This window comes from Diceros bicornis, chromosome 7 (genome assembly GCF_020826845.1).
Source record: "Diceros bicornis minor isolate mBicDic1 chromosome 7, mDicBic1.mat.cur, whole genome shotgun sequence".
Lineage (NCBI taxonomy): Eukaryota > Metazoa > Chordata > Mammalia > Perissodactyla > Rhinocerotidae > Diceros > Diceros bicornis.
Genome location: NC_080746.1, coordinates 77456774 through 77484177, shown reverse-complemented (window position 1 = coordinate 77484177; position 27404 = coordinate 77456774). Strand labels below are relative to the sequence as shown.

The 27404-nt window shown below is 47.2% G+C and overlaps 1 protein-coding gene across 4 annotated transcripts in view; it reads right to left on the bottom strand.

The window, feature by feature from the left end:
- Positions 1-27404, bottom strand: part of NAV2 (neuron navigator 2) — a 710120-nt gene that overhangs the window by 39076 nt on the left and 643640 nt on the right. For all 4 annotated transcript variants that reach the window (XM_058546129.1, XM_058546130.1, XM_058546128.1 and 1 more), the window contains 8 exons: positions 26896-27187; positions 25445-26147; positions 22000-22467; positions 17244-17404; positions 15657-15845; positions 9617-9669; positions 4697-4720; positions 4507-4581 (listed from right to left, as the gene is read on the bottom strand). In XM_058546129.1, coding sequence (XP_058402112.1) covers positions 4507-4581; positions 4697-4720; positions 9617-9669; positions 15657-15845; positions 17244-17404; positions 22000-22467; positions 25445-26147; positions 26896-27187 — 1965 coding nt within the window. The remainder of the gene's footprint in view (positions 1-4506; positions 4582-4696; positions 4721-9616; positions 9670-15656; positions 15846-17243; positions 17405-21999; positions 22468-25444; positions 26148-26895; positions 27188-27404) is intronic.

Below are 27404 nucleotides of genomic sequence, written 5' to 3'. Positions count from 1 at the left end.
CTCCTGTGACCGCTGACATATGCCTGTCTCTACTACACTACAGGACCCCTTGTTCACCAAGCGCCAAGCTCACAGCAGAGGCTCACAGCGAGCATGTTTGCAGACGGAATGAACAAAGTGGCGGGCATATTTTGCTTGTTATAATCCTGGTTAATAAAAAGCCATTGAAAGGCCATCTGCTACCTCCTCAGAAAACCTTCCCCTGTGTCCCCAGGGAGTTATGCCTTCCCCCGGGGACCCCCACACTGTTATATACCTCTGTTAGAACACAACATCAGATGCACCATTACTTTAAATGTTACTAAGACATTCTAAAAAACGCTGCCAATTACAATGAAAATATGCATCCACTTTTTAGAGACATTAAAAACATGAAAAAAAAAATGTGTATCTTAGAACTGAGAAATGTGACGTTTTCCCGTCTGCCGCTTTCTCCGCAGCCCTCTTCAAGGGCAAGACGCAACTTCGTGTCCCAACACTAAGGCTTCTCGCTTCTTCCACAGAGCAGTAGGGGAAATGTTGGTTGGTTGACTGAGGACCCTGACAGTATTGTTAAAACCAAGAATAAAGATTGGACAAGTCATCTAATTCTATTGGCCTCAGTTTCTTCATCAATAAAATGGGAGCAAGATCTATTTTCCTCCCAGGGTTACTGTGAGCATTAAATGAAACAATACAGGTGAAAACGGTCTATAAACTGTTAAGGAATTGCCAAACACAGGAATGAATGGACACCATGGGGAAAGGAAGAGGTGTGGGAATGAGAATGTGACAAAGGACACTATGAGAACTCAGGAGCAGAGAGATCAAAGAGGGTTTCTAGGCGAAGGGTGGGTGGATACACAGCGGGCTACAAGAGGAATGAGAAGGGCCAGCGGGATACTTGGGAGTCTTGGAAAAAGTGAGATTGGATCATGCTGTAAAATTCCAGAGGAGAAGATACTGATGCACAGAGTGAAGAATAAAAGCAGGACGAGTGGGCGGAGGAGGAGCCGTTACCCTGGGCTGTGAGGAAGGTCAGCGGACATTCCAATTGAGGATTGGAGATCTGAGAAGCGAGGCAGAGGCCTCTGTTACTAACTTCATCAGACAGGGATACTTGAGGATAAGACGTCTCTAGGATCAACTGTTGAGTCTTTTCTCAACAGCTGTAGGAAGTGGCCAGGAGCAGGACCACTTGTAATAGAAGTGTCAAGTGGACTAGCTAGTTTCTTTCTGATTGCATGCCCTCTCTATTAACAATTGAGAAAATATCGGGGCCGGTCCGGTGGCGTAGCAGATAAGTTCACACACTCTGCTTTGGCAGCCCGGGGGTTCATGAGTTTGGATCCCAGGTGTGGACCTACACGTTGCTCATCAAGCCATGCTGTGGTGGTGTCCCATATACAAAATAGAGGAAGACGGGCACAGATGTTAGCTCAGGTCCAATCTTCCTCACCAAAAAAAAAATGAGAAAATGCCTTTGCATTTTAAAATAAAGAGTTCTGCTTTAGTTTGCCCTGGAGAATATGGCAAAACCAAAGCCAATCAATTCAAGACAGTCACATAGTGGATGAAGGAAATAGGCCAGGACGTGGATGTCTAGAAGGACAGCTATCTTTGCATTTCTTTTTTTTTTTTTGTGAGGAAGATCAGCCCTGAGCTAACATCAGTGCTAATCCTCCTCTTTTTGTGAGGAAGACCGGCTCTGAGCTAACATATATTGCCAATCCTCCTCCTTTTTTTTTCCCCCCAAAGCCCCAGTAGATAGTTGTATGTCATAGTTGCACATCCTTCTAGTTGCTGTATGTGGGACGCGGCCTCAGCATGGCTGGAGAAGCGGTACGTCGGTGCGCACCCGGGATCTGAACCGGGGCCGCCAGTAGCGGAGCGCATGCACTTAACCGCTAAGCCACGGGGCCAGCCCCTATCTTTGCATTTCTAAGGCTACATTTAAATGATTATGTTTCCATTTATTTCAATTCTGCATTTGATTGCCACCCACGATTCTATTTGTGGGCATTCCTATTTTCTATTCAATTAAAAACAGACACAAAAGCCTGACCCCCAGAAGACTGCTGGTGAAAGTGTTTTTGCAGGCTCAAGAAGAAACCATACTTGCTCTGAGGCACCAGGGACGGCATTTTGCTGGCAAGCAAGAGGCCTGACTTTGTGTCACAAGTGAACTATGAAAATACGGTCGAGGGGCTGCTCTGAGTCTGGTTCCCAGCCACACAACTGCCTTCCTGTCAAGCACCACTCTCACGTTCCCAGGGAAAACAAACAGGAGTGGTACGAAAACACCAGAGAAGGTGGCTTTGAGTAGTTTATTCTAGAAAAACAAACACAGCTTGGCCCACGAGAAAGATGGCAGACAATAAAACACGTTAGCACTGCCGGTGATGTGTGGTAAGACTAAATATTGACTTTAAACCAATACTGGATTCAATGGCTTTTGTGAGGAACAAAATACACTTTGGAATAATAATAATAATGTAAGGGATCTCACCCTGACTCTTCAGGGACAGAGAGCAGAGTTCCAAATGGCCCAATGTAAGGGCCCTTGGGGCAGCATGAGGTCATTGGAGGAATTAACCTAAGTTCGCTGATAAGTAAATTACTTACTACTTTTTGATTAGTAAGGGGCAGCAATTGACAGCTGTAATTCTTATCTAGGAGAGAAGCTCCGACTCACCTGGGAGGGGGTTGCTGTCAAACCTCACAGGTTTGGATTATACCAAGAGACTCTGGCTCACTGGGTCTGGGGTTGGTTCTGGATTCAAATATATGCATCTGGTTCCCCAGATGAAGAGTCTACCCCCAAAAAAACTCCTCTGCTTTTTGAGGATCTAAGCCTCAAAATTCAGATTTCACATCAATGTCTGACGTTCTTTTGAGAGTGTTACTGATGGTGGGAAAGGTAAAGAAGATAAAGAAGGATATAATACACAGTGGCGTAGGACATTAGGGTTTTGAAAAAAATCAAAGATTTCCAGAAATGTGAGAGCTCAGGAAAATGAACAATAGTGAGAGCAGTTACCGATTACCGAATGTGAAATTAAGGCCTAGCGCGCTGTGCCAGGCACCTCATGTGCAGACTTTAAAGAGAAACGGTTTCCTCAGCAGACTCGGGCACAAGTTGGGAATTACCCGAGCAAAAACCCCAGGTAAATATTAATTCGGAGTATTGACTCAGCTTCTTGGTCCAAGGAAGACCACGTTCTGAAGTTGCTTTTCACTCTAACAGCACGTGGGGGGTCAGGCAGGTTGCTTTCTGACAGGCTCTCACACACGCATCTGTGGTCTCAGGCTGGGCTGTGCGCTCCTGGGCAGGAAGCCTGGCCTCAGAGTCACCTCGGCACTTTCCAAAACCTCAGGCTCTGCCGTCGGAGCTTCAGCCCTCACGGGCTCAGGCTCTGTGGCAGGGCTCCCTTACAGCCGGGTCTCAGAGGGCAGGAGATCTCTGCCTCTGCTCTGACCCCCTGATCCTACAGCCACACCATAGCCAGGAAGCTTTCTAAAGAGCAACCTGACCACCTCACTGCTCTGCTTCAAATGCACGGATGGGGCCCCACTAACTTCAGTAGGAAGCCCAAACCCTCTGCCTCCATGAGGTGACCTGACCTTTGTCTTTTTTCGATGTTTCCTCCCTCCCCACTTCCTTCTCCCCTCCACTCTTGCCTCCCCTCTCCCCATCTAAGCCATAGATTCTAATTACACTGAGCTACTCATAGTTTCCAAATGCACCAAGATCTTCACTTTGGGCTTTTGCACAAATTATTCTCTTTGGTTAGAATGCTGTCCTTCCCAAACATCCTCCCTACACAGCATCCATCAGATGTCACCTCCTCCAGGAAGCCTTTCCTGATCTCCTCCCTCCCAACAAGACTGAGTTAGGGTTTCCTCCTATATATTCTGCAACCATCTCCCTTTATCTCTATCGTAACAGTTATCATGTTAGAGCAAAACCGTTGTCTCTGCTGTAGCAGAGAAAGGACATGAAGATGAGAGTGACTGTGCTCGCTTTCCTGCTGACCTCACAGTGCCCGGAGCAGGGTTGGCACTTAAACAGTTGCTGAATTGAATGTCGGTTGGCAGGGACTCCTGAACACGTCATTGTGTATATTATAATTACAGAGCAGTCAGCTATTTATTGTGGAGTCTTACATTTCTTTTTATTTTCCTTTTTTTCCCCTTAAGGTGAAAACTTTCAGAAATTAGAAGGGAAGGGAAATTAACATTTCTGAGCACTTAATATACTCCAGGTACCGATCACATGGCCACCCTGAGAGGTTTAGCATCCCCATTGTACAGATAAGTAAATGTGGGCTCCGAGGTCAAAGAATTTGCCCAAAGCACAGAGCCCGTAAGCGTCGAGCTGACCTTCACACTCATGAGGCTCAAGCCCATGTCCGTTTTATTACACCGCACTGCCTCTATGGTGCTCGGGGTGGGAGGCTGTGATGGTTACAGGGCAGCAGCGGTCGTCTCCCCTCCCGATGGCCCCCGCCCAGTATCTGCACTCACGTTTGCTGTCAGCTGGGTGGTCAGAGCTGAAACTTTTTCCTGGGAGGCATCCAGCTCTCGCCGGAGTTTGCGAATCTAAACATGACAAAGGACAGAGTTACTTGCTTTGGGAATCCATTTCCAGGTTGCACTGGGCGAAATAATCGATATTAGTGATAGAGGAAAATCCCACCAGCACACTGTTCCTTACCTCTGACTGGCATTTTTCTTCTGGCTGTAAAGAGAACACAAGGAAAATTAGACCAGATGAGGAACATAGAGCAGCACAGTCCCACCTGCGGGGAACACATCTGGACACTTATGGCCGTCTTGAAGATTTACCAGTTTCTTTCCTCGTGTATTTTTCTGGATAAACTGGTTCAATTAATTTGATCAATCAGAAAGGCCAAATACAAACAGCATATTATTTTAAGAAATTAGGAAGTATTAGAACAGCACTTCAACTATTCTGGTTGTGAGGAGTCCCCGCTCCCGTGTGGAGATGGCTGAAGGGTAAGGGGCTCAGGGGAAGGTGTGAGAAGGGGATGAGCCAGGGCAGGGCTGCCAGAGTTAGCAAATAAAAATACACCCAGTTAAGGTAAGGACACCCAATTAAATTTGAACTTTTTTACTTAAATACATCCCATGCAATATCAGGGTATTTTAGTACATAGTTGTACTAAAAATTTATTTGTGGTTAATCTGAATTTCAAATTTAATGAGGCATTCTGTATTTAATCTGGCAATCCTACCTGGGGGAGGGAGGACTGCTCCTAGGTTAATTCTGCCCCATTTTATCCTCCCTCTTACTGCAGCACGGTAGGACGGCCTCCAAAGTGTGGGAGGGGGAGGAGCCCCCATCAGCCACCCATGACACCCCAGATTATGAGGATGAAGTGGCCTTCACCTTCCTGCGGGCTCACCTTGAGTTCCCCAGTAACCTGCGACACTGGGGAGTAAGGGTGAAGCCTGTGGGCCCTCTGACTTGCAGAGCATTCCATACTGTGCCCTGTGTCTGTGGTGACACAGCTATCTGCAGCCAGAGACTACAAGACCACCTCTCTCCTCCACAGGGGAACCCACATGGGTTAGGGGAACCTGCTGCAGGGGGAACCTTTCTTTCCCTCTCCTCGGGTTCCCCCGGGAGCCCATAAAAGAAAACCCCTCCATTCTTGGAAATGTTGGAAGCGTTACCACCCTTCTCTGCACCCTACCACTCACACCCGCCCCAGGGGAGCAGTGACTTGGGAGCCAGGTAGGTGACTGAAAATCAGTAAGGACCCTATTTCGTCCTTGGGTGCTTGCTGTGTGTCCTAATGCAATTTTACTAGTAATAAACCCATTAATTTTTAAAATCAGCATCTGACTCTGGTGTCTACTTCTCTCTCAGTTCAGAATGCAGAGGGGTATGAGTCATTATATCCTATAGACCCCATACCCGTCAGCTGGGGCAGGGGGGTGGCTGCTTCCTGTCTGATCTCCCTTCACCCCTGCCCCCCAGTGCCCTCACTCCTGATCCTGCTCAAGAGGGACCCCCCTCTAGGCTGCCTTCCAACAACAGCAACTAAATTTTAGGTACGTGGGGGCAAAATCATTTAATCCTTGCAGAAATCCCATAATGTAGGTCTGTATCCCTTCTGAGGCTCAGAGAGGTTAGGAATCTTGCCTTAAGTCACATAGCTGGACAATCTCCTTATCTAAGAAACACTTTCTGGAGAAGACTGGGCGATGTCCTCAGGGCTTACTCCTCCCTGATAATATTCATCCATCCCTCTTTGTCTTTCTGTCCATCTATCCATACCCACCACCACCACCTATCAAGTATTTATTGATTTCCTACTCTGTGCCAGGCACTGTTTTAAGAATCTGGGACACAGCTGTGCACATGACCAAGCCCCTCACCTCACGTTGCTTGGATTCTGGTGATAATAAGTAGCATGTATTGAACACTGACCATGAATCAGAGACTGTTCCAAGCACTTTACATTCGTTATTCATTTAATCCTCATAAGAGGTACCGACACTATTGCCTTCTGTTTTGCAGATGAGGAAACTGAGGCACAGGAGGCGAACTCATTTGCCCAAGGTCACGGTGTACGGTAAGCGGAGGAGCTGGGATTAGATCCAAGCAGGTCTGGCTCCAGGGCCTACGATCTTAAGCAGCACCTTCTCCTGCTCTTCTGCTACAGCTACATTCTCACAGCAGCTTTCCAGAAATAAGGCCCCTGTCTTCTGAGTCTGCTCCAAAGGAGAAAAGTGGACGGTGAGAATGTCACATTCTCATCGTCACTATCTGACAACTGCGGGGCTAGTGGAGGCCTGTGAGCAGGCTGAGCCATCTACATCGGACCAGCCCTGCTTTTAAACACTTCTACCAACAGGCCTACCTAACACTCCTTCCCCAAGCCTCTGCCACTGCCTGTCACTGTGCCCACCTGTCTCTGGGGTTGTGCCCTGGTTCTCAACAGCAGCCTGGAGAAATCATGTGTTTTGTATCTCGTCCCCAGCTGCGGTTGATCTTCCTTACATCTGGGAACTCTAAGCGAAGCTCTGGGCCTCCCTCCATTTAGCAGTTCCCCTGGGAACTCAGCTGTGCTCCCTACCAACCACAAAAGCAAGTCTGATCCCCAGAGGTGGCCTCTTGGAGTCTCTCTACTCCAAGGGCTGGCCGTGGCTTCTCCTCATCAGTTGTTTAGCATCATGTTGCCTTTTCTTTCCTTCGTAACTAAAATTATAGGCAAATTTTAGCCAGAATGAGCATTCTTGAATATCCAAGAATTACAGAGATTTCAGGAGAAAAACCTATCATCCAAGAAGAGCTTATAAAACACTCAGCTATTAAATAGACTCTTTGGTCTGGGTTGGTGGCAACTTAAGAGACTCCACAGATCTCTTTTTAGACAACAAATAAGAACTCGTTCACCTTACCATTTACAAAGGTGCCTGAGCATTATTTCAGAATTTCATCACCACAGTTGGAAGGCCACGTTGCTAAGACTAGATAAGGGACCACATGTCGGTGCTGGGTGGAGCAGAGTCTAGCCAGACTTGCAGTTTTTCCTGGAATTAGCAGACTACTCCAGCATGAATATATTCAAATGTTAGACTATTTTTTTTAAAGTCTGCAAAAGTGACCTATATTCTCAGAGAAGGCTCATGTAAAGGAGAGTAAATGGGAACCTTGGACTGCAAGTCTGGCGGGATGTCAGAGGTTGTAGGCACTCAGAGACCACCTCGCCTAGCTCCCCAACACCAAGGGCAAAACTGAGTGACACCAGAATAAGGAGGTGATTTGTCCAAAGCCACATAGTGAGAAAAACTAAGATGAGGCCTCGGGTCTCTTGCTATCCAGATAAACATAGAATTAAAAATCATTATTATTAGGTCTTTGGTAATTTGTGAATTTATATCAACTCGGAAAGGGCAATCTCAAATTTCATGAAAATACCAGCTTCACGTCCACAACCCCGAATGAGAGCTGCTGGAAGAGAGGCTTTTGCGAGAACTTTCAGAGGTTGGCACGAGCGGGTGCAGCTGGCAATGGCATGTGATGGTTTCCTGCACCTGAACTGTCACAGGTGGAGAAGCTCATGCTCTTTCTCTCCAAGGCTGGCTAATGCAGGCCAGTCCCCACTTTCCACTCTTCTGAGAAGGGCCCATTCCCTCTGTGATGACAGGGAACCCACTGGGAAAACATGGGGCTTGGGCCCTGATGTGTCTGCTATGGCTGCTCTGCACTGACCCTGTGGAACTAGAGTCCTGGATCCCTCGGTGCCCTCTGGTGCCCCCGGCCTCCTCTATCAGCTGCAGCCTGCTCTCTCCACCACAACCATAACCTTGGGGCTTAGCCCAGAGCCTGGCACATACTTACTGCCAGTAAATACTGTTGAAGAAGTGAATCTAGGTTTGGAAGTACCATCTCTGGTCCCCATATCACAGAGTTTCCTTCTAGAAGAAAGGACTTCGTGTACGCAGTAGCTGACAGAAGGCCACCTCTACGCTCCCTTAGTAGATAATAGCTTAAATAACCGCTCCCCAAGGTGACTATATTAAAGCCTTTAAATGAAAGCCAGGACTCTGTGACTAAAGTTCAGACAAGATGACCAGCTGAGCAAAGAGGTATTTTGGAGCTGGAGGAACGAGGCGGCTAGGAGCAGAAGAAAGTGTTTCTAGGTCCTTCAAATCAGACCATGTCAGCAATCACTGAAGTCTGCTCATTATGGGCCTGAGAAAGAATGTCGTCTCTGGTCTCTCTAACTTGATTCTGGGATGGCCTTTTACTTACATGGGGCTGTATACAGTTCATCCTGCTATATAGCCCAGAAACCTGGCATTACTCAAAACTGAATTATTAAAACATTTGTCTCCACGGAATTAAGAACTACAGAATTCTCAACTAACAAAATGATTTTTTTCCCTACAGGAATTCCAAAATTAAAGTTTTTAAGAGAAATAGTTATGTATACAGCTACAAAAAGTAAGCACCATTGCACAAATCCCACAACATATTTGCTCACATCTGGCTTTTGTCCAGAAGGCCTCTCATTGGTGATGGCTAACATTTACGAGGGCTTAATCTGTGCACCGTAGTCATTGCTTTACATGCATTTTCTAACTTCATTCAAAGCTCTTTTTTGAACACCTAGTATGGGCGAGGCCCTGCCATCGGCCCTAGGAATACAAACAGAACAAGTTCTTGTCCTCGAGGAATGTATATTGAGTGAACTGTGGTCTTCATAACATTTAATCTCATTACAACTTCACAAGGTAAGGACTGCTATTCTTTCTACTTTACAGATAAAGAAAATGAGGCAGACAGAAGATTAATAAGTTGTTCAAGGCCTTTCCTTTTCAAATTTACCAGCAGGTGGCCAAGGCTTCCCACACGTTCTAACCAGTTACCACCCAAAGCACAACGCCACTTTAACAAAGCTGCCAGTTCCTGATTTATTGGTTGGTACACTATAATCAATAGCTGTTTGTGAATTTCAAATCTTGTTCCCTAATTAATTGACCCCCTTATAATGGAAATACTTTCTCTAGGAGAAATGCTTGTATTTTATCATTGACACACTTGATAAAGGACCCCAGCTCATATGATCATAGCCACACAGCATTGATTCATACTCACTGTAGAATAAATGGATGACGTGCTGGAAACCAAGGACAGCGAAGATCCGTGAACTAAAAAAAAAAAAACAACAGAAAAGGAAAAAAAGGTGAATCACAGCTGGCTGCTATGGAGCCAAAAAGGGGGAGGGGAAGAGAAACTCAGGAAGTCACTGTTCCACACCACATTGTTTTCTACAATCTTCTACATACTTTTTTCCCCCCTGACTTGCAAAATAATACATGATTATTGAACAAAAATTTTCAAGTGCAGAGAAGTGTTAAGAAGCACACTCACGGCCATAACCTGCGTGACTCATAATTCTACTACCCGGAGGCAATGTGTTATCGCTCCAGCAGGTTTTATTCCATTCTGTTCTCGAATGTGTTCCTTCAGGGTTGAGATTGTGTTGCATATATATTTTATACTCTGCCAGCATCTGTCCCTTGTATGCAAAAAGACGAGCTGATTATTTTGAACACAGGAGGCTGCTAACCATAGTAAATTCATTCTAGATGTCCACGTAGCATAACACTGGTTTAGAAAACATTTCCACTGACTGAAATCTAGATGCTTTCATTCGATTTCTATCATGTGTACAAAGTGACAAGCAGGTGGTCTCCTCCTTTCTGTTTGTGACTGGTACTTTCTGACTTAGAGCCATGCTCGTACCCTCTTAGCACCCCCTCCTGCCCCTAGCCAGTGGAGACACTTTATTATTTGTTTTCATGTAATTTCAAAGCATGGTCTTTTCTAGGACTAGGTATTCTGATCAACTTCTCTTTTGGGGAACCCGATTCTTTAGTATTTTCTTGTTATTCATTTGAAATACAGAATTATGCCTGTGGAGACATCCCAGGCCTCTTAACTGGGCGCAGCTTTCCCGACCACAGGTGCAATGCCTCCACTCCCACATGTGCCATCACCCGGGGTCTGAGAGTGGGGGGCTCAGGAGTAACTTCCCGTGTATACTCAACGGCTTTCACTTACCACCCCAGAAGTGAACTCAACCTGGATTAGCAGTTGGCAGAAGCTACCTGCCCACAAGGTGTCTGAAGAACAGCTCAGCCTAGCACTCAGGTGCCTCCACACTGTGTTCCCAGCAAACCTCCCGACCTCCCATTCTTCCTTTCTGCATTCCCATCATACTCTGAATCCAGCACCTTGCTCTCAAGCATGCCCTAGGTAGAACTTTCCTGCCCCAGAGTCTGCCCATGCAGCTCCCATTGTTTAGGATGCTTCTCATCTCTGCCTGTCCGAAACTCCAGATCAGCTCAAACCATGTCTTCTCCATGGAGCCTTTCTTCACTTCCCTGACTGCCACCCAGATGGGCTTCCTCGCTCCTCTGAGCCCACATAGCTCCTGGCTGGCCCCACCAGCCCTCTTTTCTCTTAGCAGGTGCCTGTTGCCCTGAGGCCATCCCTGCATCATCACTCACATCTACCTTCCTTAGCACTGCCCGGGGTTCTCCTCCATCTAGGACTCATCTGGCCCATGCTCCATAAAAAATCAGTTTAAGGTGTTAACGGTCAATAATGGCTTTCAGAGTTAATATGTGCACACATTAACAGAGGCCTCTCACGCCCCAACCTAGTGGCCCAATGTTCCCAAGGGGTATGTTACTCTAGCCCTATGACACATACAGAAGTGGGGAGATTATATTGGAGGTCAAGTTAGGGGAAGACATGCAGGTAACATGTAGCCTCCCTTTAATCATACCGCCCTGCCAGACGCCCACTCCAGAGGCCTGCATACAGCTGCTCTACGGCCTATGGCTGCTGGAAGATGGAAGTTTTTTCTTTCATATTTCTTTACCTCATTCACATAGACTTACTGACACTGCCTTCATCAATATCTCAGTGTAAGTTGGGGCTTCAGGCAGAGAAGAGCACATCTGGCAGGCTTTGGGGGAAGGTAATTATTTTTCTCTGTAATTAACTCCTCTCACTTGGTAAATAGCAACAGCAAGGTGGTGGTCCAAAGAAAGATTCCTTGATTTCCAGAATCAACTCCAAACTGAATGTGGCTTGCATGAACCGTTGCCATTGGCCCTCCTTCAAGTGAATTGAGCCAAGTCAGAGCCTGGGTTATGTGGCCTGGATACTTCTGGACAACAAAATGCATATGAGGTTCACAAAGCCAGAACAACAAAAGCATGCTATGCATTTTCTTCCCTATACCTGTTCCTTCAAAATTTCGAAATTACAAGGAACCATGAGAATATCTAGGCCATCTCTGTCATTGAGTAATCTGAAACCCAGAGAGGTTAAATGACCTGCTTAAGGTCACACAGCATTCAGGAACAGGATCTGCTGGCCAGAAGTCTGGAGATTGCTCTGCCCTGGAGTGACCTGGTGTACTGGTTTCTGAGGACATTTTTTTTGGTAAAGCCTTTTGGTATTTTTTAGAATGGTTTCCTAAGCCCCTCAGTGAATCTACACATAGGCACAAAGTGGGACCACACAAGCAAAAAATGCATATTTGAGAAGAATCTCATTTCACCCCTACCTAAAGCACCAGGTGAAATCACTAGGCAGAATGAAACAACCAGGCATATTCTGGCCAATAAGGCCACCAAATGCCTTGATGTCACACACAGGCATTTCATACACATATTCAGCCTCAAAAATCAAAGCACTTTCTCATTTATACTATTGTTTGAAGTGATCCCCATCAACACTGAGAATTTGTAGGTAATATTCCCAGACAGGGCAGGAGTTTCTACCCTAATTAACGAAAGAGTAAATTAAGGCCCAGAGAGGCTAAGAGACGTGGCCAGGCACACACAGGTGGTCAGGAGCAGAAGAGGCATGTGAATCTAGGCATTGCACGGTGCTTCTCACTCTGCCATTGTGTACTTCTGCAGCCAGTGAGAATGAGATGCTAACGGATCGTCCTCTCAACCAGCAAAGGAAGCAGAACTAAACCGAGAGAACACACGGATGAGGGATCAGGGTGCGCTTAGGACAGGTAAGAAAGCCCAGCTGTGAGAAGGCAGAGCCAAATGTCAAGGCAGGACTGAGTACACAGAGGGCTGAGGATCGAGAGTTTGGGACCTAGTCTTGGCACATCAAATCCCAAGGTCACTTCTTCTGCCTCAATTTTGCCACAAACAAAAGGGGGATGAAATGGCTCTTGGGGAGAAGGGTAAAACAAAACATGACAATTATCACAATAGCTACCAATGATCAAGTACTTACTATAAACCCCCTTAAAAGTCATTTTGCTAAGTGCTTTCCAGGATTTCTCTCACCTCATCTGCTCTCCAACCTTGAGAAGCAAGGACAATGATTTTCCACATTTTAGTGGACAGGAAACAGGCTGAGCAGGGTCAAGCCCCTTATCCAGTCACACTGCTAACCATGCAGGTGCCAGGATTTCATCACAAGTGTAACTTAGGGGCTAGAAACACAAGCGAGCTACAATACAAGATTTACTTGTTAATAAGCTGCTCTGTTCCTGTGGATTCCACAGAAACTGGTTTAGATCGCACTGGCTCTTAGGGATAATTGCTCAAGTCACTGGATGTTTTTTCCTCCAAAGACATCCATTTTAAAAATGCCTCAAGCATCTCCCTGCATGTACGCTATTAAAGCTGACTTTAAGATTGCATAATGCATCTGATGGAAATTCATTCACCTGAAATAACTTTGAAAGGTTGCATTTGGGCCATGCCTGTACCTAATCAACATATTTATGACTCCTACTTCCTTCAAAATGGAAAGCACTAATTAAATCCCACAAAAATCTCCGACAGGTAGCTGTTCTAATTCTTCCTGAATTTCCATCCTGCTTTCTGGTATAATATACCTACCTGACTCTTATAAGGAGGTTCTATTTGGTCCAAATGTGAGATGTGAATTTTTTCCCCAGCTGTTTCTGCAAGGTCAGGGATTTATAAATTCAAAAGGAAAAAAAAAAGTCTTCACTCAATGGAATTACAAACACCTAACTGCACCAGCCCTATTTTGTTTGTGTAATGAAATAGCCTTGGAAGAAATAAAATCAATCTGATGCCAAACTTCCCCAAAGATGAAAATGTCACGTGTTTGTAGATTATCGACAGCAGTCCCTACCCCTTGCCCCCAAATTTGAGTTTTACCTCTGCGCTTCAGTTCCCTATCATCACGAATCATTAGGTTTACAGAAGTCTAGACACTGCTTGTGGGCAAGCACTTTCTATCAATGTCACTTGGACGCCCCAGATATTCCACATTTGTGCTGCCTGACATCTTGACTCCAGATGGAATAAATAAAAGCTATCTGATGATGAGGCTGTAATGGCCCTGGACCTTTATGAGGCGAAGTGTGCCTGTTTGGACAAGTTTCAGTACTGAACATGGTTCACTCAGGTACACACATGACAGGGAAGATGAATGGGGCGGGCCCAGGACACGCTCCATATGCGAGTCGTCATCAGGAGGGCTGGGAAATGCTCTGTGGCTGTGCTTGGCTAGCACACTGACTAGAAAAGAGCTCAAGACAAATGGCCTACTCCTTCACCTTAGGGTCAACACAGCCTCCACTACTACTGCTCTGAGTGGTTACAGCACTAATGTCTAGCTCTTCAGTCTAGCAAAACACTCTCAGTAACTCAGGCTCCACCCCTCCTCGCTCCTCTGTCCCTGCGGGTTCCCATATATGGATTTACAGACTTGCGTCTGCTCACTGGATGTCACTGGATGCAAACGATACATAAATCAGGGCGGAGAGAATGCAGTCGCTAGGCAGATTAACCAGGGGCGGCCGCTCTGCAACTCCACCGAAACTTTTATAAAAAAGAACACTGGGCAAGCAGAATCCTGTATCCTGCATCTCTCCCCCTCTTGACTGCTTCAGGATTTCCTAATCAATCACAAGTTTGTTCTTTCCCACCTGGAGGATGCTGGGCATATTTCCCTGCTCTCACAGGGATCGGAGCAGAGGGAAGCCTCTATGACCCCCTCCCACATTCTGTTCTGTCACTGGCAAAAAAAAAAAAAAAGGCACAACTAGAGACACAGCCCTCAGCCTGGGGTCCTCTTGCTCCAAGAGCCCCCATCCTCAGCCTGGGGACTTCCAGCTGCCAGGACAGCAATGCTGAGGCTGAGTCCACAGACTGTGACACATAATAACATTATTGGGTTGATCTACATATATATCTTCTCATTTAATTCTCGTAATTCTGTGAGCTGGGTACTATCATTCCTCCCATTTTATTGGTGAAAATACAGAGGCACAAAGAGGTGAAGTAATTGCCCAAGATCATATGCCAGAGAAGTAGTGGAGCTGGAATTCAAACCCTGGTGGTCCTACTTCACATCCTTAGCCACTAGTCCACGAGCCCTGCCTCCAACATGCTGTCAGCCCATCTCTGGGAAGCTTTTGGGGGTGACGTCCCTCCACAGCATTTTGCCTGCTCGCTCCCCTAACGTACCACTTCAGTGAAGGAACAAAGGGAAAGAGAAATGAACTGAGTTAGGAAGATAGCTGGCAAAGTTGCCCATACTATTTTTCTCCCAAAATTCTGATTAAAATGAACAAAACATAAAAATCCAACCCAAAAGAGTCATGATTAGCCAGCAAAGAAGGAAAAGGGCATAACTGAACACAATAAACTTAAAAACCTAATGCTTGAGTATAGAAATAGAAAATTATGGAGTGGAGCAGAGAGGAGGGCTGCCCACAGCCCCCCAGAGCCATAGGGGTGCATCAGCCCAGGGAAGTGAACTCTCCAGAAATTGCTCTGTCAGGATGGCGATCTGGGGGCTGAACCCCAAGATGAGGGCACAGGCCAATATGGGCTACGGCCCAAGTCGGAGAGAGAAAAGCTTAGAGCAGAACTTGGTCAGCTCTACATTCACCAGTATTTTATGAGCAGCCTCTTCCCTGGAGTCCTGTGAGGTTAATTAAGAGTCAGATCTTACTATACAGAGTTCCCCAGCCCGACCCCAGAGTAAGAGGGCGAGTTGGAAGCACTTACAGGTGGACAGGTGGCCCTCAGGTCAACGAGGTGAACTCGGCACAGAGGAACATTAACTGCACCGCATAACCTGGGTGATGGCGAGTCTCTCTGCTTACCTTCTTCAAACCCATCCCGGAAGGAGCCCGAGCGGCTCATGGTTCTGCTCTTCTCATCCAGGGACATGGAGCTGTTGCGGAAGCGGCTGTCAGTGTACGGGTCATACTGCCCATCAGCGTTGGAGAGGCTGTGGGTTCTCAGCATGGTCGGGTTGGACAAGCTCATCTGAGTGACAGTGGTGGGACTCGCTGGAATTAAAGGAATGGGATCAAAAGGTTAGAAATTCATGTCTGTTCAAATCCTGGATGGTGACGAAGAGAGGCTGCTTATTATCAGCCGTATGTAGCCCTGCCAACTTCTCTCCCCTGTCTATTTTCTAAAAGGTAGTCACATCAGCATTTGAGATACACACTTAGAGCTAAAAATAAGGGAGGAAAGGTGGGTCAGTTCCAAAGCAAGGCTCTGGGCCTCCGCTCTCCAACTTGGCACGTTCAGACAAGCTCGTGTCACCTTCCAGGCATGAGCTAATTACTCCCTGGGCTCATCTGGAACTATTCTCCCTAAAGCCAAAAGCCCAAAATAGTCCAACTGGGCTTTTGATCAGATGGGAAGCATTTGTACATGACAAGAAACTCTTGCCTCAAAGAGTTATGGCTGGGAAAGAACAATATGAACACAGGTCTCATCGCCTCAGATGGGGAACATTTAACAATGGTGCCTAAAGACCTTCAATGCAAAGTGGGCTTATTTACCTTGGCCAAAACCGGCTTTCTTATTAAAATCCTGTCCATTTTAGTAATGTACAATATTTTCAGAAGTATCTATTTTGTTAATTAAACATGAAGGGTTAAGCCTTACTTGATTACAAGGCACACTTGTCCTTAAAGACTCTGAGTTTATTATTCACCATCTTCAGAAAAGGCTGCCTCTCTAAAGAGTGAGACGAGACTAGAAAAATTCTGTCCCCCATCAGTCCTCCACAGCTCAGCTCCCATCCTGCCATCTTCACGTAACCTTCCCCAGTCATTCCAGCCAAGACTGATGGCTCCTTTTTCTAGCTGTATATAATACTTGCTATCTGATCATATCAGTTTTTACACAGTTTCCTATAAAGCTTTGGATGGTTCCTTTCACCCTATTTATGAGTCTGTGTGGGTGTGTTTGTCTCTTGAAAAGACTCCATTGACATGTGAGCAGGGACTGTATTAAAAAGCCTTTTCCTCTCTCCACTGTGCCAGGCAAAGTATTATGCCAGTGGAGGCATTTCCAAGAATACTTGTGCAATCAAAACCTGATTTCTATTTCCAGCTTAATAAAGCAATGAGGATGACCAAACATGGAATATGCTATAAAACCCGCTTCTTCAGAGGTCTTAGAAACAGAATAGCTTCTTCTCAAGAATGGGATGGTTTACTCTTTGCTATAATCCTACCTATATCAACCATATAAAGAAAAGTACTGATTAGAGTACCAAGAACTTTTCTATTTTTTCTATTTCTTTTGCTATTAATCTCCGGTAATCAAACTACATTGCTGAGGGCTGATCAGATCCTGAGAGTGATGAGACCACACGTCTCTTTCAAAAGACAGGATAACCTCTGCCCTATGGAACTGATCAACACAGCTAGCGACAAGTGGCTACTTACCAAGCTGGGAAAAGTTGAATCTTGTTCCGGAGGGAGAAGTTACACTAGAGCCAGAGGAAAAAGGTGAATTGGCGGCGGTGTCCTGCAGGCCTCCTGCTGAGTGGGACCGTAACCATTCTTTTGCATCTTCTTGTGTGCGAAGCTGGGAGGTGGGAGTATACCTGGACAGATGGAAACCAAGCTGGGATTAACTATGAACAACGCTTATGAAGATGAACTCCGTGGAGCTGATGATAAACATAGGAAAAGAAAATGTATATCCAAAGATGACGTTAAAATAAAAATCAGATCACTACACGTCCTGAAACTTACGAAGTTTCTCAAAACCTTTTTTTGCTACTTGGCTGCCTTTGGGGAACATTGCAATTCCTTTCAGTTTGGAGGGAATACATAAAGGGAGCAAGATTGGTAAATGCTCAGAAGAGCCGTCACTGGGCGTATCTGTAACATGTTGATTCATGACAGTGTCATGTCAAACCACCTTGATGGGACTGAAGCAAGAAACGAGCTGCTGTTACGGCTCTGAGGAGGCTTTAAATAGATAACTCATGGCATCTGCATTCTACAGCACAAGTGAGCGGCCATGAACCAGCGTATCAGAACCAGACGTGTAAAGGAAGGTGGGAGGACACGCATGCTTACGGTGCTTGCTGCCGTCTAGCATACACAAGTCTTCACAAAAGGAACCCAAATCACTGGGTTTCACTCAGGGGAGGGGTCTTCAGAAGTCATGTGGTCCACCTCGTCCTTTATTCTGAAACATGTTTGGTTAACGATTTACTGAGTGTCTCCAATGAGCGAGGTGACTTCACAGATACTATCTCGCTGAAGACTCGGACCCATCCAGCGATGCAGATGCTATCACTCCCATCTGAGATCCTGCCTTGGGTCACATGCAGAGATTTCAATGGATATTTTTTTGATTCAAAAATCCATGCTCTTCTCATTATGCCCACAGGCAGCCATCTCGAATTTCTAAAGTGCCCAAGTGGTCAGAGTCCCCTTGGACTTATAAACAGATCACCATGGAGTGACTACCAATTACATAAATAGTGGGATTTCTTTGGCTTAAAAAAAGGAGTTATTGGTGTGTTGGTATTGGATATGCTTGTGTATGGAGGGAGTGAGCTAGAAAAGGAGAGTCCGAGTACAAGGGAACATAAAAATGTTTCTTCCTCAATGTTTTTATATAGATGATGGACATGAACTTTCTAGGTCTCATCAATTGCCTAAAGATAGCCCGTCACATAACCCTACTCTGAATTTTTAAAAAACAATTTTAAATAGCTAGAGCTACATAATTTTGATAGGATAGGTCTGTTCCAGAAATATATACAGCATTTCGAAATGTTAATATTTAGAGAGGTTAGCTTCCTCTTGGGGCAAGAGTGGGGCATCATTGTCAAACACATATTATGAGTGGCCATCGTTAAAGCATCTTGCATGGTTGCAGACAAGCAGCCTTCCCCGGCATGCAGAAAACTGTTATGTACAAAAGGCCTTGCCAGTTCCCCCTTCTACAGCCGCACTGCTGAACTTCTTCCCACAGGACATCTGTTGGGGGATTTCAATACTTTTATTCTTAGATTCTTAGAATGGGCTTTACTCGGATCTCCTATTGAAAGGAAGCATTGATACCTACCTCACATTACTGTTCAACATGCTCTCAGCCTTAAGAGCTGCAGGTTATTAACTACAGACATACATGACAGCAATGAAACATTTCATTCCAAGTTTCATTTTTTGCAAAAGCACTTAATGCTTAGTGCAGGGTGAAGCCAATGCTACAAAGAAGGAGATGTTGAGCGAGCAGGAGAAATGACAGCTGCAACCATGAGACACTGAGACCAGGGGCAGGCATCAGAACTCAGCTCCTCTGGGTGGCAACGTGAAGGCGATGGCGTGAGCAATGGGGACTTGTAGCATCTTGTTTCACCAGGACCAGCACCGAAAATGAGCCCCGGCCATGACTTATAATGAATGAAAGGGCGTTCCCTCCTTGTACTCTTTTCTTTCTTTTCACCAAAAAGTGATCACACCCACGTCTTACGGGCATTGAAAACTGACCCAATTTCCTACTTGAGTGTTTAGACAAGTGCAAAGTAACTGTCTTTAGCCATTTTCCATGGGCCGAAAAGTTAAATATTTTCAAATTTGGGGGAAACATTTCTCTCCTCCTTTGCCCTGGTCCTGGCTAACAAATCAACATGCTACAAGTCATGTCGTCTTCTCTCGGAAGACAGCCCGTAGACAGAACGGTCATGGTGAAGCGCTCAGCGACGAGCCCGCCGGCCTCAGCAGCAGCAGTAACTGCTCTCTGGGCTCGCCCCGGAATGCTTTTCATGAGATGGTTTCACCACATCAAGCCTGAAAAAGCACAGCCTCTGCTCAAGCAAATAAGCCAACAAATGGAGAGATGAGAACGAGGGTGCGAGGGGAACGCCGTCGTCCAAAGGGTCCTGCTGCGGTGCCCAAAGCGGGGACCCCAGCCCAGCCCAATCCCCCACCAGCCATGAGAGCCACAGAGCCAAGCCCCAAAGCCACACCAGAGGGCACGGATGCAAGGAGGAAACACAGATACCTGAGTCCTTTCTTAGGCAAAGTGTTCCTATCAAGGTGCGGGTCACTGTAGGAAAGTCAAAACAACAGTGAGAACGACAAGAAGCACGGGGAAAGCGGGTAGTGTGGGCAGGGAGAGGCTAAGGAGGGCCGAGGAGGTCTGGAGGAAGAAACACTGCACCTGAGAGTGCTCCCTTGTCCAGCAGCGCATGCAACACACCCACACCCATGGAAACAAAAGAAAGCCAATCCTGGCCTGCCGTGACAGCACTGCATATTGTGCCCCAAGTCGCCAGGGGGCCTGAGCCACTCAACCCCAATTGTTCCTCCTTTCCACAGCTTCAAAGCAAAACTCGGGCTGCCCCACCTCGAAGCAGAGCCCGTGCCTTCCGCTGCCCAGTTGCCCTCTGCACCACCACTGCTTCTCAGAGAGGGAGATGCCAGCTTCCCTGCACCCCTGACTCCAGCCCACCCCCTATGCCACTGGCGATGACTTCAAGTGAGAGAAGGGACTTGGTGCAGGGTTTCAAGAGGCCAGTGGTGTGCATATTTGGAATTCATCTGTAATGAAGAGAATTCCAGGTCTCTCTCAGTTTCTGTGGCCCTTGTTGGGCGTGTATCTAGGAGCCGAGCCCTGGGCCCGGGTCGGGGCATGTTACAACTTGCGAGCTGATAAAGTCAAGGCATTCAGATCGCCAAAGAACAAGGGTTTAAAGGCTTGGTCTGTGAGTCTGACAAAAACAAAGTTTTTGCTGTTGATAGGGTGAAGAGGGTTTCCATTAATTTTTTTTTTTTTTAGCATGAAACAACACATGCTTATTATGTTTGGCCAAGCCATGGCTCCCCCACAAATTTAAGGTCAATATCCCTCTCTGAGGCCCACCCACAGGGCGGTTGGGGGCAAACGAGCCTCTCTGTTTGTAAAGTCGCAACACTCCACATATTCTCTTTCCTCATCATCACAGGAAATGGGTACACAGAACAGCAGCCTGCAGGACATAACCAGCCAACCGCAGCAAAAGACTCCGAAAGGGAGCAGAGCCAGCCGCGTGCAGAGTAGGGGTGGGGAGACGGAGGTGAGGGCCAAGCTGCACGGTGGGTGGTAGGTCATTTCTGGTCTTGGACAGGGAGGTGGGTGGGAAGGGTGGGAAGCAGGAGCATGCCACGCTGAGATGCAAGTGAGGGCTCCAGCCCCGCCACGCCGCCCCAGGTCAAGTGGGGGGGTTTGCGATTCCCTCCCAAGCTAGGAAGGGTGGGGCCAGCCCAACTTCACCTCTCGTGGGGCTTCAGTGGACAGCGGAACAGACCCTCACTGGCATGTCGGGGGGTCACAGGGTACACTGGAGCCACGAACACAAGCGGAAGCCTCAGGCCAACAGCCTTACACACAACATCTGGCTTGACACAGACGGACAGAGGAACCTAGGGGTTCGGTGGGGTCTGCGGCCTACAATGGCATTACCTGTCCTGTTTCCTGGGCAGAGTACTTCTGCAGAACTTAGGGCTAGCGGCAGGGGAAGAGAGAGGGCTAGAAGTCCAGGCAGGTAGAAAACAAGAGAAGGAACATTAGATTGGAAGAAAGGGGGTGGGAGGTGTTGTTATATACAATGATTAGAACATTTTTCTCATCCCCAGACTTTCTTCCCTAGGTGCAGAAACCGGACCCATCACTCCTGCAGTGAAATCCAGAGCTCTGAGGACGCTGCTGGGTCTTGATTCCTACCACTCTGGCCGCAGCCCTTCAGTAGTGGGGGGTTTGCCATGATGACCACCAAATCGAACCAGCTGCCTAGAGAACATCCTACCACACGGTCCATGGCTGCAGCCACCCTACTCTGCCTGCACAATTACAAGCGGAGGGGAAGGACGCAGCTGACGAACAAACAGAATGAAATGGAAGGATTTCAAAGGCGGAATGCCATTCCAAACGGAAGCATTAAATATGACCCAGGAGATGTCCAGCAGCCCTCAGCCTTTGAGGTTATTGAGAATAACCACAATGAAAAAGATAACAGGAAACAGAGTCGAGCTTAATTCCATCCCAAACTGGCTTCCCCATGGAAAGACAGCAGTGATTAGAAAGAGAGAAATCTCCCAGGCAAAGGTGAACTAACATTTGGGATTCCTCCCGTAATCTTCTGAATCCTGGAAGGGGGTCTTTCTGAGAGATACAGGCAGCCAAATGCAGAGCACCAACCTTTCTGACAGTGTGGTCTTCACACTGTTGGTTCTGACAAAGGGAGTCAGGGGGTCGTCCTTCGAGGCGGCAAGGAGGCCAGTGGAGGAGTTGTGACTCAGCCCCCCTCCACTGCTGAGGGAGATGTCAATGGACTCACAGCTGGTGTGGAGGCTGCTGACGGACTGGAAGCCCAGGCCATCCTTGCTCACTGCCGAGGAGCTGCTGGCATTGGTGCCCCAGGTGAGACTGTTGGAGGGGCCTGAGTGGGCTGAGCTGGGGCTGGAGGCTAGAGGAGACTGGTTGATGTCCACGTTCTTACTGTAGAGAGGACTGCTGCCCCCGCTGCTCAGGACGCCGCTGCCTGAGGGGGATTCTAGGTTACCTTGCTGGGTCAAGGTGGCATGAGGATTGGAGATGACCACTGAATTTTTCATGTTTTCAGCTGTGGAGATGGGCACTTGCTTGGTAGGCTTCCCACCAAAGAGTCTGTGAAGAGACAAAGGGTTGTGCAGGTTGAACACCCAGAGCCGAGGGTGCCGAGGTGTTCAAGTAGGTGGGGCACAGGGATAGGAGCGTGAGGGGCCTGGGGAAGGAGGGCACGGTCATGCCTACTGACGTGGCTACAAGCGCTCCATTGGGAAAGGCCGCCACACAGTGGGCCTGGACGCTGGTGCATCACAGGCTCCAGCTTCAAGTTCTAGGCTGCAGCTGAGACCCTGGCTCTGAGACAAAGGGCAATGGGGAATAATTTTATATAGGCCTATCCACACTGGCCCAAGATCTTGCTTCCCTTTCTTTCCATAAATAGAGTAACTAGAAAACTGTCCAGCCCAGGAAACATCTAGAGGGAGAAGAGCTGTCTTAACCATCTTTGTATTCATGACCCCAGGCACAAGGCAGGCACTCAGTTTACGACAGATCAACTCCAAGGGATTCGGTTTCTTTGATCTCGAAGCACAACATGTAGAATCAAGAACATGAGTCTAGATCTGGATGGGGCCTGGGAAAAGCATCTTCACGGATTTATCCTCAAGGGAAAGCCCAACCTGAAAGATGATGTCCCTGAGGGCCACAGAGCTGGTAGTACCCAACAAGGTGCACAGAGACCCTGCTGCGTTCACAAGATGTTAGACCAGACACATGGGTTCAACTGTGTCTCTGTGGTAGATACACAGAAATGCCATTCCATGTCATCTCCCCTCTGCTCACGACCAAAAATGTCCTGTCAGAATACAGGAATGGCACAAACGTCTCCCTCCTGCATGGGCAGTGGGGCCGCTGGTGGAATGGCAGAATTGCCTTTAAGTCAGGGGCGGTACATGCTCTAGGAATGCGAAGGCTTTATTCTATCCCTTACTCCCGTAGGGGAACAGGTTTCTCTGAAAAGTGACGAAACTACTGCATATTATGATAGGCAGGCTGCCTCTCACACTGCTACTCAAAAGGGTGTGAGTTTGATCTCTGTCCTCTCCAAACAGTCCTTATAAATCTCAATTACTGTAGAAACAGAAAAACACACAATCGTCACTACAATGTCTGGTGAGATGAGAAACACTTTTCGCCTGGTGACAATCAGAGAAGGAAATATCCTATGGCAGAATCTTGGCTTTAGAATGTTTACATACTTCCAGGGACAGAGACCTCACTACTTCAAAGGGTAACGTGCTCCATCGCCAAGCACTTCTGATTGTTAGAAAACCAAAATCGGCTCCATCTTCTTCTGACTTGTACTCATTGCTCCTAATCCTGCTACGCGTAACCACACAGAACAAGCGCGATCTTTTGTCTGGTAGTCATTCAAATCGTTTGAAAAGAGCTATCACACTTCACCTAATATTTCTCTTCTCCATACTAATGCACAACGAGAGAACTGAGAACATCTTCACGATTTAGGAAAAATGTAATTACCAGGGACTGGCTGGAAGGTGCTGCATGGAGAGGTGAAGAAGCTCCCCGCATTCTCAAGTATTCTATTACACTACCCTAAGGGTCTCGTAAAATGCCTTTGTAGTTACGAAAGGAAATCTATAATACCAAAGAGCGAATATTACATATAATACTTGAGGCAAGAAGCAGAGAAAATTTTCATTTACAAGGCAGTCTGTTAAAACAACAAAGAGCAGCCCGATAGGACCTTCCCCTGAAAAAATAATCATTACTGAAATTCTAATAATCAAGTCTAGACAAAGAACAGTGAACAGCTTCATTACACCTTTCATGTGGAATGTTTCTTCTGAAATCTTTTCAAACATTCCGATTCATCCCCAAATATGTACATGTGCACATAATTTTTCTTTTTTCACTGCTTAATTTTCTATTCTTGGGACTTACTCTTTGCTATGACAAGAAGTCTCCTGAGAAGATGGGATGGGCTCTGTCCTGGGTAGCTGCAATTTGAGGACGGTCCCATGGATATTATAATGAGATAATATGAACAGGCAAAAGTTGTATAAACTTGAAAGAAACTTTTAAAAACCAAGAAATTAGGGGCTGGCCCGGTGGCGTAGCAGTTAAGCGTGCGTGCTCTGCTGCGGCGGCCTGGGGTTTGGATCCCAGGCACGCACCGACACACCGCTTGTCAGGCCATGCTGTGGCGGCATCTCATACAAAGTAGAGGAAGATGGGCATGGATGTTAGCCCAGGGCCAGTCTTCCTCAGCAAAAAGAGGAGGATTCGCGACAGATGTTAGCTCAGGGCTGATCTTCCTCACACACACACACAAAAAAAACAGGAAACAATATTTTCATGTAAAAATTTCCACTCAGTGTGGAAATGCGGGAAAATGCCTTTTTAAGGTCATAGGAAATCAGTTTCTCTTTTTTGCAGAAACACTTCTGCTCTAAGAGGTTTTCGTTGTTAAGGAAGTTAAAATTTCAGAGACTAATTTGGAATTATGCATGCAGTATAAAAAAGTATGTAGGGGATATTGGACTATTTGAGAAAAGGATCTGGCCAAGATCCCTGTCTGGCATAATGATGAGGAATCTCAGCCACAGAATTAGCAAGACAAGAAAAAAAATTGTCTGCTTCCCCTGAGCTACCCACCTAGACCTAAGGGGGCATTAAGATCTCATCTTGGATGGTTGCTAACTTTTACTGAGTACTCACTATGGGCCAGACTTGCCCACATAGATTAATCTTCACGGGAACTCGCAGGTAGGTACCCTCATCATCCCCATTTTACAGATGAGGAAACAGAGGCAGAATTTTTAAAGGTTACATGGTAGCTAACTAAGGTGGACCCAGGATTGGAACCCAAGATAACTGATTCCAGAGGCTTAAGTTTTTCATCCCAAATGGGAAAATAATCAGTTGGCTACAAAACTGCTGGCAGGATAACAGCTTTACCCTAGGACTGAGGTGGAGAAAAACAGAGGCTGCTTTAACTAAGAAACAGGAATTTATTAATCCAGGATGCCATTCCACATCCTCCAGTTCTACTCAGTGCCATTCACCCACTTACCTGCGGAGTGTGGGAGAGGCCACATCAGGGTACTTGGCCCCTGGCTGGAGAGTGGCCTGAGCGGCGCTGGACACAGGCTGCGCTGCCGGGGTCACCTTCACTGAGTTACAGGAAGCCACACTCTCGTTGTCCGATGAGATGCCTTTCTCCTTATCCGTCTGGTTGACCAGACCTGGCAGAGAGCTGCCCAGGGCCGTCTTGGAAGGCTCCCTCAGCTTGGGCACCGGCAGGCCTGCTGACTTGCTGCTGATGTTGGAATCTATGCTGCTGGTGCTAGATCTGTTCCCGGCCCCATTTCGGCTGGTGGACTTACTGGGCCTTGGCAAACTCCGGTACTGCAAGTTTGTCCGGGAGCTGAGGGACAGGTACCCATCGTCCTGATTCTGACCCCCATCCATGCTCGTCTTCCGACCAGCAGACCGACCAACAAGTGCAGATGACTTTGGGATTTTGCCCAGTGTGGCTGACCTGCTGGTGACAGTGGCCCCGCTGGCTGTGATCATGGCCAGCCCAGCGGCCGAGCCGCTCTGCTTCTTGAACCCAAAGCTGTTGGCGTTGGCAGAGGGTGCCCTGGAGCTGCTGGGGAGGGGCTTTTTGGATTCGTCGCCACTGCTGCGGCCTGCGTCTGACGGGGAGCGCTTCACCTGGGAGGCTCTGGGCGAAAGCCTTCCTTTCTCAGACACCTTTGCATCGTCTGTTTTTCCTAAGAGAGAAATCAGCAAGGTTAGCCTGCAAACCAAGACGCCAGCTCATCCAGCTCAGTCTGTTTAAAATTCTCCCCTCCTCGGAAGAACTGGCTCACTTTCTCCCTGGGGAAAGTAGTACCCTTGGGAGGCAGAAGCAAGAGCTTTTTATAAAGAGAATCTCATCTACTACTGTCACCGTAAGGCTTTTAGGAGATGTCAGTGATTTTACTCATTTGCAAAGCAGTCTAAAATTACCCAGAATGAAGCAAAGCCAGCCACTCACTGATCCGTCCGGGAAAGGAAGCCTGCCTTCTGCTGACCATTCTCCCCCGTCCATTAAAGAGCTGTCCCTAACATTTCAGGAGGTACTCCTGCCTTCCAGCAAAAACACTGCCCTTGTTCACACACATCCCTAAATCACAGACATCAGCTCAACACACCAACAGCTGGTACACACCCGCCCTGGAACAGCCTGCACTGGGTGTGTTAGCTCTGACCCTGCACACGTGGTTAAACCAATTCAGTAGGCTTCAGCAGCTGAACCGTCTGCAGAGTTTAAGAGGCTCTCACACTTACCTGTTTCCACTTGGAAAAAGGTAGGGGTGGGAATGTTTCTGAAAGCTGGTTATTAGCAGAGACTAAACCCTAAGAAGAAATAACTGAGCATTTATAGGGACTTAAAAACCACGTCAGGTCCTTGCTGGAGTGATTAAGGTTTTCAAATGGGCACCTGCAGATGCAAGACAGTGCTCGCCTCTCACTCACCAGTTCCTGGGGTCTTCAGCGTGCCTGCCGGGGCGGCCGTCTTCGTCCTGGGCACGGTGATGCCCACCTGAGCCGTCATGCCTCGCCGCCACGAGCCTGTCTGGGAGATGACGGGGTTCTTCTTGCCCGAAGTGCTCTTGTCGGACTCGTCGGACACGTCCGAGGGGTTCCGCCTCCACTTGGACCCTGGCTCCATCTTTATGCCGCTGTCCGACCCTCCGTCTGACTTCTTGACGTCATCGCCAGACCACAGGGAATTCCTCTCCACCTGCGAGTGCTTCTCGGCGTCGGTCTGCAGAGGAGACTCAGAATTAGCCCTTCCCAAATCGGGGCTAGGGAGCCCCTCACCCCAGAGCAAAATGCTGATATGATGGAAGAGTTAAGGGAGAGACTAAAGATAACGACTTTGAAATGTCTGGGCCTTTGTCCTCTGGTTATCTTGTCAGAAAGGCTGATTTTCTTCGTCCAAGGAAAGTAAAGATTATAGTTATGTCCTAGAAGGGAGTGAG